General features: G+C 39.4%; 1 protein-coding gene across 1 annotated transcript in view; it reads left to right on the forward strand.

Moving 5' to 3' along the window:
• Positions 1-216: 216 nt before the first annotated feature.
• The window catches only part of IQGAP2 (IQ motif containing GTPase activating protein 2), a gene marked incomplete in the record, with an annotated part of 4327392 nt that continues 4315672 nt past the window's right edge, over positions 217-11936 (forward strand). The window contains 1 exon segment of the mRNA XM_044063965.1: positions 217-771. Coding sequence (XP_043919900.1) covers positions 726-771 — 46 coding nt within the window.

An 11936-nucleotide genomic window follows, 5' to 3' on the forward strand; every position in this document is an offset into this window, starting at 1 on the left:
CCATCTCAAACTGAAAAAGACTGTTCGACAAGTAATTAGTTCGTTAAAGTGATTATCTGGTTTTGAAACATTCAGTGATTCAGGTCGTGCGCAGCAATGATCAGCAGACTTCATCAATTCCAGTGTAAACACATCCTTATTAACAGCTGACAAGCACGTGCCTTCACTGATACAGCTTCTCTTTTAGGACCAAAATAAACACAGCACACGAGGATGACTCCGTTGTTTCCTTAGCTAAACCGCAAACCACATTCTACTATCACTAGCAATGGAGGACGGACGGATTATAAGCATTGTGAACTTCTACCACACTGGCAGCCTTCTTTGCTTGCGTTCCCGCGCCTTGGTGTGATTCAGTAGCCGTAACTCTCATTTCTGCCCAGCAGGTGGCACGCGAATACTGGTTATCAGCACTGCCAACGGTCGTTGTGTCTAACACATGAACGCGCCTAACAGTAGTTTCTTCTTACAGGCAGCGTAAGTAACGGGGCTGTATGTAGCAGTGCAGAGGAAACGCAGCTGCAGGGAAAGCGCCTTCTGGAGTGGACAGTAGGGAGGGTGAGTTCGGTGGAGTAAGAACAGAAAGGACGGAGGCAAACAGCAGGCTATTAATTAAGGCAAGGAAGAGTTTTTAGTGAAAGCAAAGAAACTGAACTTTGGACAAAAATTCCGGCGACTACAACACTTGTGAATAGGGGGAACTGGAAGAGGTGCGACGCAACAGGATGTACCATGAAGAGAACTCGACTCTTCCTCGCCCAAGATATGGATGTAAGTTTTGCTACACCTTTGCATCTTTGTTGACAGACAGGGAGGTGTTCGGTGTTGCATGATAGCTATAAGAACACGTGTTGAACGAATAATAATGGGATATGTGTTGCTTACTGAGTGTGATTCCCCTTGCAAAGCCAGATGTAGCCAATAGGTAGCCTAGGTGTGCTGTTGTCCGTTAGATTATGTAAACGAATACGTTTTTTTTTTCATTGGGGATTAAGTGGGTCAGGGAAATAAACCAGGTGGATATAACATTTTCTAATGTAAGCCTGATGTTGCCAGACGTTCTCTTATAAGTACTTATTCTAGTTTATCCCTCACAAGGAGTGAGTGGCTACCTGCTTGGTAAGGTAGTTCATCCCCTGGAGGGGGGAGTTGTGCAATGTCGCCCTAGTTTAAACCAGGGAGCCCTACCTGAGAAGTGTAGCAACTGGTTGCTATGTGCCACGTAAGGTAACTTGCATGAACTAATTTTCTGCTGTTACTGAAGTTCTACTCGACCGTAGTCTGTGCCCCCTCCCTTTGTTCCAGGATAACGGTACTCATTAACTTATTGAACGTCATAGTAGTCCTTAATAAGTTATTCTGCAGTACCCTGTTAATAAGACTTTGAGTGAATTGCAGCATGTTGTTCTAGTTGTTGCCAGAAAGGGTTGAATGACAATGACTTTTAACCAGATTAAAGTTCCATGTGGCTGCGTAATGTGAGTTCAGAGTTCCCTGATGGAGGCGTGGTGTCCCAAGTTCTTGGCAGTCTGTTGAAGTAACTTGGCCCTCCTGTCAGTGATGTAGATCTATAATAATTATTATATTGCACCATTTACATTGCTTGTTTTTTAAGAGCTTTGTATTATCTCCCACCCAGACACCTCCGCACTTCAGTGTAATGTTGCTAAAAGTGGTCTGTGCCTCTCAACTGTACAGATTATTGCCTCATATTTTTGGTCTGTTCCTCCTAAAATTTGTGTTTTTTTTTTTTTTTTTGTTTTGTTTGTTTTTTTTTTAAGCAAATCACTGGGATGAGTCACTGAAGTCACTAAATAATGACTTACATTTGAGCGTCAGACTTCATATTTTTCAAAAATGAATGCTAACATAAACTCTGTTATTTTAGTAGCTTTCTAAGTTTATAAGAGCAATATTTAAAATCTGTCCCTCCTTTGGGGCTTTTGTCCCCCAATTATGATAGTCTTTGTCCAGATTTCTAGCACTAAGATGTTGAGAGGTATGATGGATACAGTCGAAGGCAATATATTTTTTCTTTTATAGGTGGTGCTTTGTTAATCTTTTTTGATTAGATGTTTACCAAAGTAATCCTCATGTAGACTTGGGATTTGTGCGAATCCTCAACAGTTTGTGTCACAACTGCTCATAAAGTCTACAGGTTTTGACATACTATGTGAATAAGTAATGAGGTGCAAGCAAGTTAACAGCTGTGCCTACTGTGCTTTGTAGTTTTGTTTACTTTTAAGTCTTTGCTATCTGCTGAGATTTGTTTCGGACTTTGTTTACAATGTAATTTTTTATTTTTAGCGAACATGAAAGAAATGCCCCAGTGATGAGAGGGGTAACTGTGCAAACCATATGCTGGAGAAATGGCAGCAGCAGTCCATATGCTTATTGTATTTAAGTGTGTTGTATTAGCTGCAAACCATGTTAGTTATGTACAAGTTCAGTTCCGATTCCAAGTGTTGTAACTTTTTTATAAGCAGCAAGTATATCAGAATGTATACACAGATTTTATCATCTCTTGTATGTACAGTTACAGTAGCTTTTATTTTTCATGGTGTTGTCTTCATTGACATGCAGTGCTATTTTTCTTATGTTATTATTAATACTTTTTTTATAGTACGGAGTAATTTGTATATCTTGGGTAATTTACATAGTAAGACTGTTCTGGTATTCGTCATTGTCATGTTTAATGCAAAAGAAAGAAAAACATGCCAATATCTCTGATAATTTTTATTCTACAGAGATGATCCATTATTAACAATATGTATAGTACACATGGGCTTCTAGATAGTCTTTCATGGAGTATATTGTTCAGGAAGCAAAATCCCAACATTGAATAATAGCTTGCTGAGTATAAGCAGACCTCTGGCTGTGTGGTGATTTCTGAGCAAGTTTCTTAAAACAAGCAGTGCTCCCAGGCTGAGTGTGAAAAATCCATGCAAACCTGTGCTGACCCCCCCCCCCCCATTTATTCAAAAAAAAAAAAAAAAAAGTGGGAGGCAGCTGAAGCAAATAACATCTGCAAATAAAGTGGCATTTGCACTGGTTTTAGACTACCACATTGCATTGAACACACTGTCTCGAAAGTATTTCCCCCTTTCTGTATTTTTTATGGAGCTTTCTTTAACCGCTCAACTTGTTGAACTACCCTGGAATTAACTCTTGGTGATGAGGACAGTTTTTGTAATTGTTTATTATGATGTTATGAAGCATAAGTGTCATGAGAGTAGTAGTTTCATAGTGTCAGAATCCTGTTCCTCTTTTTTACCTGCACTGTATCTAATCTCATCCTCCCTTAAGAAAATACGTTTTACTTGTACAACCCATGTATGGCTACCATTGTTTTATCTGTTTTAGTCAAAACCCCAACTGTACAGGCTATCTCTAATATACTGCTTCATTGCCAATTCCTCAAGACATTGACAGCACTGCCTTTATCAAAAGCTGAATGGCTAGCTGTACTAAGTAAAGCCAATCTCTGTCTTCAAGATGATCCTTGTATTTTGTTGCAAAGCTAATCAGTCACTCCAACCTGTAACCTTAGAAGCCAGTGGCATCAGTCCATTTCTTCCTGTTTTTGAGCATTGGATTGTGGTGCCATATCAACAGTGACCACATAGACCTAATGTTCACATTGCTTGATGGCTATCCCTATAACATTAACAGTTAATGGAGGTGATCTGTAACCTTAAAAGCCAATCGGTGCTACAACCCCCCACAGCAAAACTGCACATCTCAATGCCCCCCCTCCCCCAATCTTGCAGAAATGCCCAGCTCTCCTAAATTATGCTCACAGCTCAGTTTCTGCAAATGCAAAATAAATGCAAAGGCCAGAATGCAGGGCATATCACGATTACCTGGTACTCCCTCTTGAGACTAGACCACTGCACCTCAGTCTCGCTGCAGTTGTGATTCTTGTCTGACCTTTTTATTACTGCAAATATAAAAATGTATGTAATATCCTTATGCTGTGCTAATCTCATTGTTTGTTTGTATGTTGTATATGTGACAGTGTGCAACTGTTTGACATGTTTTGTTACATTTTAATTATGTTGTACTTTTTGTCCATGTGCTGCTTGCGAATCAGGCTGAGCAATAAGGCATTCTTAATCAGTGCTGTACTCTTAATAATATATATATATATATATATATATATATTCCATATGGTTTGCAATCAGATGAGTTCTTTTTATTTTATGAGTAGAAAACAAATTAACAGTTTTATTTATTTTTTTTCTTAATACATCAGTTGTGCAAAAAGTGGAACAGCTATATCTATTGTTTCAACAATATTCTTGCAACAGCAAGGCAAACATTAGTCCAGTATACAAGGCAGCAGTTCTGGTGTTCCACTTTACATATCTGATTTGGCTAACTGCTTTGTCTCCAGGTGCAGACCACATAGATTTTCTTGCAGCCTTCTCCGTGTTTGGGGAATAATTTCTAAAGTTTAGGAGTGATAGTGATTTTTGCTGCCTTTAAGAAATTGAACATTGTTACATATGTCCAATAGTTAAACTGTTATTAATTCTGTTAAAACCTTGGATTTTATAGGTAACATTATCTTTATCTAAGGGAACAGTTAACATACACATTTCAGTGTTTTTTTTTTTTCTTTAAATGAGTCGACAGATTTACATTGCATTGTTTTAGTCATACTAATCTTAATAATACAGTGATAATAGTACTCCAGATCAGTGACGTGACTGTGCATCCCAGACAAGAATGTTTTCAAGTTCTGTAGCATCTTTTCAGAACAGTATATGAAACATTTTGTCCAGGATAAAGTCCTTTAGTTAGTCATGCATACATTTTGATTAACTACATCTGTTTTTGGTAAGCGTGCAACTCTGGTAGACTTTCCCTAGTGAAGAAAAGAGCAGAGGTAAAATTTACTAGGGATGACTCTGCAATCTCTGAAACAACCCCCAGTATCCACTGCAAGCGGTTAAAGAAAACTTAAGTTCAAAAAGACTAGGCTGAAAATCTAGAACTTGACTGGAAGTAGGTGGAGTCAGAAGAAAAGCAGCATTTGAAAAATGCCATGTGTGAAGACAAAAGAACAGATGTGCAGCTGAGTCAGCTATGGAAAGGTACGTAAGGAAGGTTGGTAGTTGAAGGCAGAAAAGTTCAGTAAATTATCAAAACAAAGAAAAAGAATACTTACAAGAAGTGACCAATAGAAAAGCCTCCTCAGGCAAAGATAGAGTAATGGTTGGCTAACAAAAGGCTAGGAAAGCAGTCACAATGGCAAAGAGGCAGGCAACAGAAATTCCTCCAGTTTCTGGAAAGTAACTTCACAAATGTGCAGAGAAGTTCTGTCAGGTTGCAGTACAATATGAGAAAGATAAAGGAGATGCCATTCATAAGGAATAACAGCAACAGTCTACAAGCTGGTCCAGAGGACATCATAGACTCATGAAAGGAGCACTTCAAGAAACTTCTGTATGAAGAAAAATCCCCTAAGCTTAACTGCTCCTTGCTTGGCCTACACTGAAAGAGGAAGAAGAACACACCTGTGAAAAAGTCCAAAGTGAACTTAGGAGGTGCAATAGTTTAAGGAAAGTTGCAGGCTTAGATGAAGTCATTGCATATATCATTATGTTTGGGGCTGGGGGAGTAGCTCTTGAGGGTACTCATCACAGTGTGGAGAGAGACGTGTATCCTAGATGATTGGAAAATGTGCATTTTTATTGGCAGTGTACAACAACAAATGGGATCTTCACAGCTATGGGCAGTATAAAGGTATCAAACTCCTTTTAATACTGTATGAAAATGCTGAAGAGGGTGATAAGTGCACAGAATAGTAGAAAGATGGATAGATAGTAGATGATCAGTTTGGATTCTGGTCGAGATGTTAACAGTGAAACAGGTAGTGCAGATTTGGGGAAGTGAGGAACGAGACCATCTAGGCAGTCCTAGACTTAAAGCATATAACAAGGTCACAAGAAAGCTGGTTTGGACAGTCCTGCAGTGGTTTGAGGTCCTAGAAACATTGGTAGAATTGCTGTAGACGTTTTAGAGGGACCCAGTAACAAAAATACGAACAGTGTTCTCACTCACAAAATTTCCAGTGGGGGTGGATGTGCATCTTGGCTTGGCTCTTGAATCTTGTATATACTGGTGGTAGGAATGAACTGGAGTGTGCGGTGAAAACTTGCATAGGCATGGTGAGAACATGCTACCTGCACACACTAGGCATTCCGGGTGTGAAGTGAACTGGGGCATTAAAAGCTGTGAGGTAACTTTAGCTGATTCACCACTGTGCTTGCTATAAGTGGTAAATGTGATGTATTAGAATATTTATAGGGAAAAGCAGTTGTTTTGTCAAAGTACTCTTTTTGAGGAATTCTAAAAGTCTGCCATGTTGTTACATTCCTCAAAAAAAAAAAGTTCCCGATTACATGCCTGTTTTCTCCATCACAGATCAGTGTTTGCTATCTCTCTGGTATAAAATGTGAGAGCATGCAAGTATGTAGTCAGATAGTTCAAGTTTAATGTTCCTGCCCCCCATCCTGATGTATTTGTGTACAATAAACTAAGTAGTCGTGGAGGCTTGGTTGCTCCTTTAATGCACATAAGAGCAACATGGTGTCAGAGTGGTATCCAGAATTACAGCCATGAGGCAACTGATTTGAAGTTGGAGGAATGTACAGGAATATACAGGAGTGGATCACTCCTACTGCTCGATTGACTTGCAAAACAGGTTAGAAACAAATTCCAGGTACTCAAACTTGCTTAAATGATGTTTTTTGCTATAAATGTAAAACAAAGCACTCGGAATGCTCAAAACAAATTTCTTCTTAAACAAAATGTCCAAAACTGTGGCCTTTTGATAAATATTCAAAATAAATCCAAAAATGTTTGAAGCAACATCCAAATCGGATATAATGTGAAAAAAATTAAAAACAACCGTATTTTTTAGCTATGTGCATTTTGTTATTAACTAAAGCTATTCAAAGTATTCTAAGTGTGCAAAGTGTTTGCAAGTGTGTGCAGTATTACAGTGCAGTTATTTCGCAAAGTAAACTCCATTTCAAAGCATATTTCGCAAAGTACGGTTATTTCAAGGCATTTCACAGAGTACAGTATTTCTAAGAGTTTATTGTGCATTTGAATATTTATTACAAGTACATGGTGTGTGAATGTTCGTACATAGTTAGAAGGGCCATTTTGCATTATGTTTTACTGTAATCTGTGGGTATAGCAGAAGGTTTTCGCAGACCCATACCGCTGGTCTTTGATAACACTATTGCAGACAATTGGAGAGTGTTTAAGCAGGAAAACAATATTTTCATACAGGCTGCTTTTTCTGACAAAGGCATTTATTCCAGTTAATTTAGCTGATTCAGAGGCTATTGAAAGAGTGCCACTGTGTTTGTATGGCAGGGTGAAGACTGCCATATGGTGATAACAGCTGAAACAAGGGAAGACCCAGAGTGTAAATCTAATCTAAATTTAGAGAAGTGTGTAATCCCCCCCCAAACGAATATTACAATTGAAAGGCACTTATTTTACACAAGGGATCAAAAGCCTGATGAAACTTTTTGCAGCATATATAAATGACTTGAGAAACAAAGCTAAAACGTATAGATTTAGTGATTTGAGAGACGAGTTGATAAAGACAGGCTTGTGTGTGGTATTAGTGGTGATCCAGTGAGAGAGATTTTGCTTAGAGGCAGTGATTTAACTTTGAGTAAGGCCATTGAGATTTGTCAGATATATGAGCTTACAGAAAAGCACACAAGTATGCTTACAAATGGGAATAGCTGAGGAAGACACAGTGAAAAAGCTCATGTTGATAGTATGCAGCACGTGGTTAAAAGAAATAGGCACTAGCACGTGGCAGCTACTGCAGGTCCTGTAACTGTCCCTGGAGAAACCCAGAGTTGTTCCAGCAAATTCCGGACCATGCTTAGTGAAGCATAAGGGTGAGTCAGGAAAGTGAAAACGTGCCTACACCCAGCTTTACAGTCGGCTGTCATAATTTTCGTGGTAATCATGAGCCCAAAAGAGAAAAGTGCTTAGCTTTTGGTCGGCAGTGTCATTCTTGCAATAAGTGGAATCCTTTCAAAAGGTTTTGTAAATCAAATATGGCACATTCTTTTATTAAGAGGGCATTCCAAGATGCATATTGATCAATTGGAAAGCTGCAACCCTACTTTTTATGTTGATGGTGTGTCTGTGCTTGGTGAAATGGTTAATAAAGTAGATTGTGGGCAAAGAATGAGATCTTTTGTACTGTTTGGATTAATGTGAGCCCCATAGAGCTCGTTAGATAGTGGCTCAAATTGCAGTGTTATGTCAGCAGAAACATTTGCTGGAGTAAAAGCTACAGAACAACTTGGTTTAACGAAGTGTGCATAGCTTGTTGCTTGTGGTGGTGAAGAGATTTAAACCGAATGCTCAGTATTGGTTTCATGTTACTCTGCTGGAAACGGCTATGATGCTGAGCTAGACAGAATGGTGCAGCTAGGAGTAATTCTTCCAGTAGAAGAACTATCTAATGGGTATCCTCTATGGTGGTAGCCCATAAAAAAAAGCTTAGATGATGTCAGAATATGTATTGATCCAAGGGATCTGAACAAAGCATTAAAAAGGCTGCCTCATCCAATGTGCACAGTCAGAGAGGTTGCTGCTGTCATGCCAAATGCCACTGTTTTTTTTTTCTGTCTTAATGCAAAGAGTTCATTTTGGCAAATTTTGTTTGACTGTAGATCTTCATTGTTAACCATATTCGATATGCCATTTGGAAGATTCAGATTTCTGAGAATGCCATTTGGAATAAATTTTGCCAGTGAACTCTCTCAGCATGCAATGGAGCACATATTTTCTTTGGCTATCTATGTGCTATTATAGTAGATGATATCCTAGTAGGAGGTAGTGGCGAAGTCAAATATAAGAGAGACCTCAGGAAAGTTCTGGAAAGCGCACGTAAAGTGAATCTTAAGCTGAATCCTCTGCAGTGCAAGTTCAGGCTATGAAAAGTTACTTATGTTAGTCACTTGTTTACCAGTTCAGGTTTATAACCAGATCTTTCAAAGCAAACCGCAATTCTCCAGATGCCAGCTACAGGCAATGTTGTTAAAGCCCTACAACGTTTTCTTGCCATGGTCACATGTCTAGGCAAGTTCATTCCAGATTTAAGCCAACTTTCAGCACTGTTCAGAGAGCTGACGAGCAAAGATGTAATTTGGTCAGAACAGCACCAAAGTGTATTTGATGCCTTGAAACAGAAAATTTCTAACCCACCAGCTCTCTGCTACTATGATGTTCACAAACCGGTTACTCTTTCCTGTGATGCTTCTGACGTTTGGTATAGGTGCAGTCCTTTTTCATGGGGGTAGACCAATAGCCTGTGCATAGAATACGGTTTCCCAGACTAAGATGCAATATGCCCAGATTGAGAGAGCGCTTTTGGCAGTTGTGTTTGCATGTTTGAAATTCCATGATTATATTTATGGTCAACCTATTCAGATTGAAACTGACCACCAACCTCTAGTTAATATTTTGAGAAAGCCTATGCATCAAGTTACTGCCAGACTGCAATGCATGATGATCTAACTGCAAAAGTACAATTTGCCTCTTGCCTATAGAAAAGGCAAACTTCTTTTATCTTGCTGATACTTTATCCAGATTGCCCAGAAAAAACACAGAACAGCATAATGATGAGCAACTTGATTTTGAGGTCCTGGAAGTGAGAATTTTTCCTTCCACACATCCTGAGCTCAGAACTCGCACAGCCTCCGATCCAATTCTCCAGAAGCTAAACCTTTGTCAGTCGAGGATGGCTTTCCAAGTAATCCTGTTTACCAGTAGAAGTGCAACCTTGTTTTCCATACAGAGACGAGATTTTGTCAGATAATGGCATCATCATGAAAGGTCCAAAAGTGATTGGACCAAAGCCCTTGCAACAAGAGTACATTTTAAATTTTGCATCATGGCAATACCCAGGAACGGATTCTAGCAAAAGAAGGGTGAGAGGTCTAGTATTTTGGTCTTCTATGTCAAGAGACGTTGAGAAAGTACTTTCATCTTAAGTTTGTAATAGTATAAAGTCACATCAACAGAACCACTTCAGTTAAGCCAGATTCCTGAGCTACATTGGTCAACAGTATATCTTTGAGTGGAGTAGTCAACACTACTTGGGTGTTGGTAGACTCTCATTCAAATTGGTTCGAGATGGACCTACTTCACAACCTAACTTCCAGTACTGTCATTACTAAGTTGAAGTGACACTTTTCTGTCCATGGTAATCCCCACAGAGGTATTTCTGACAATGATGCACAGTTTACAAGTAAGCAGTTCAAGAAATTTGCAGAAACATGGGACTTTGTTCAGATTACAAGTAGTCCTGAATACCCTCAAAGTGCAAAACAGCTGTTATAGAAATCCAGACATGATCTGTCGAGACAAACCAGAACCACACTACCAATCGGTAGTAAATTGGTTTCAAGTGCTAAGAACAATAAAGCAGTAAAAGCCCAACTGTTGAAAAAACGTTTGTCCCAGAAGTCTTACTATGAAAAAACCAGCAAACCAGTCGTTCTTTACAAAAAGGGGAGATAGTGAGGATGCAGACATCAAAAGGTTTTGATCACATCAGATTTATTAAAAGTTTGTGTCGAGCCAAGATTGTACATTGTGGAATCACAAGGAGTGGAATTCAGATGACATTAGAAGCATTTTCTTACCAGTGTTGCAGCATCTTGCCTGTGACAGACTCTAGTTCTCAGTGACTTGTCTAGTATTCCTGTTCCAGAGGACATTCCATCAGCAATCCCCATTCCTGAGAAAATCCCTGAAACTCCTCAAGAAGACCATTCCCCAGTGGCTGTCCCTGTTTGCTAAACCCAGTTCTGTTTATGTTATGAGATCAGTTCGCATCTCGAAACCTAGTTCCAGATGCACGGCAACCTGGACATGACTGTTTTTCTTAGTGTCTGTATAAATTACATGCTTATCGAAATGCCATTTGTTTTATATGAGGCAGCTCCAGTAAAGAGGGAGGATGTAGATCTGTGTGTGTGTGTGTGTGTGTGTGTGTGTGAGATGTACCTTTTTTAAGAAGCTTTCCAATGAGTCAGAACATGCATAGAAGTACTGAGCACGTGCAAGCAACAGTGCCATTTTGAGTGAGCAGCCAGAGTGAGAGCATGCCAAGTATGTAGTCAGTTCGTTTAAGTTTAATGTTCCTACCATCCACCCTGAAGTATTTGTATACAATAAACTACGTAAATGAACATCCAAGCCTCACCGTCGTCTTAATGCACATAGAGACAATAATTACCTGTTCTAAAGGCTTGAACCTTACCTGCGATATAAATAGGACCTACTGGAGAAACTGGTATGCATCTCAGAAATTACACCATTTGTGGAACAGGCTCCCCATCCATGTGAAGCAGGGCTCCTCCTCAGTGCCATTCAAGTGTAACTTGGATAATTGGATGGTGAATAGAAAATTCATCCTTGGTTTAGCACCTATGTCTCAAATGGACACGGGACCCTGCAAATTGTTCATTTCCCAACCCCCTGCTTGTAAATGTTTCATCTCATAAGCTCCTGCTTACACTTATCAAGGATACCAGAGCTCGTCAAAGATTTGGGATGCATGGCTAAGCTTAAAAAGGCCTTAGTGGTCATTGGCCTAATACACACCAATGAACCTTATAAGCAACCACTCATGATCACTTGAAGTAAGAAATCCATCGTCCAAATGTACCCCAATTTCCAGTGCCAGTTCTGAGAGATTGTAGAGGTCTATACCTTGAAATGACCTGTGTGAGAGTGAGAGAGAGAGCAAATCTTGACCTGGAATTTTCAGTTTCAAAATCTGTACCCTTAACATTATATAGCCTGTTGTCCTTTAGAAGTGTAAAACAAGTCGGTATGGCTAGCCTCTGAAGAAGGGCAAATTATTCACATATCTA

The sequence above is a fragment of the Protopterus annectens genome, chromosome 2.part2 (genome assembly GCF_019279795.1).
Source record: "Protopterus annectens isolate FY-2018-M chromosome 2.part2, PAN1.0, whole genome shotgun sequence".
NCBI lineage: Eukaryota > Metazoa > Chordata > Ceratodontiformes > Protopteridae > Protopterus > Protopterus annectens.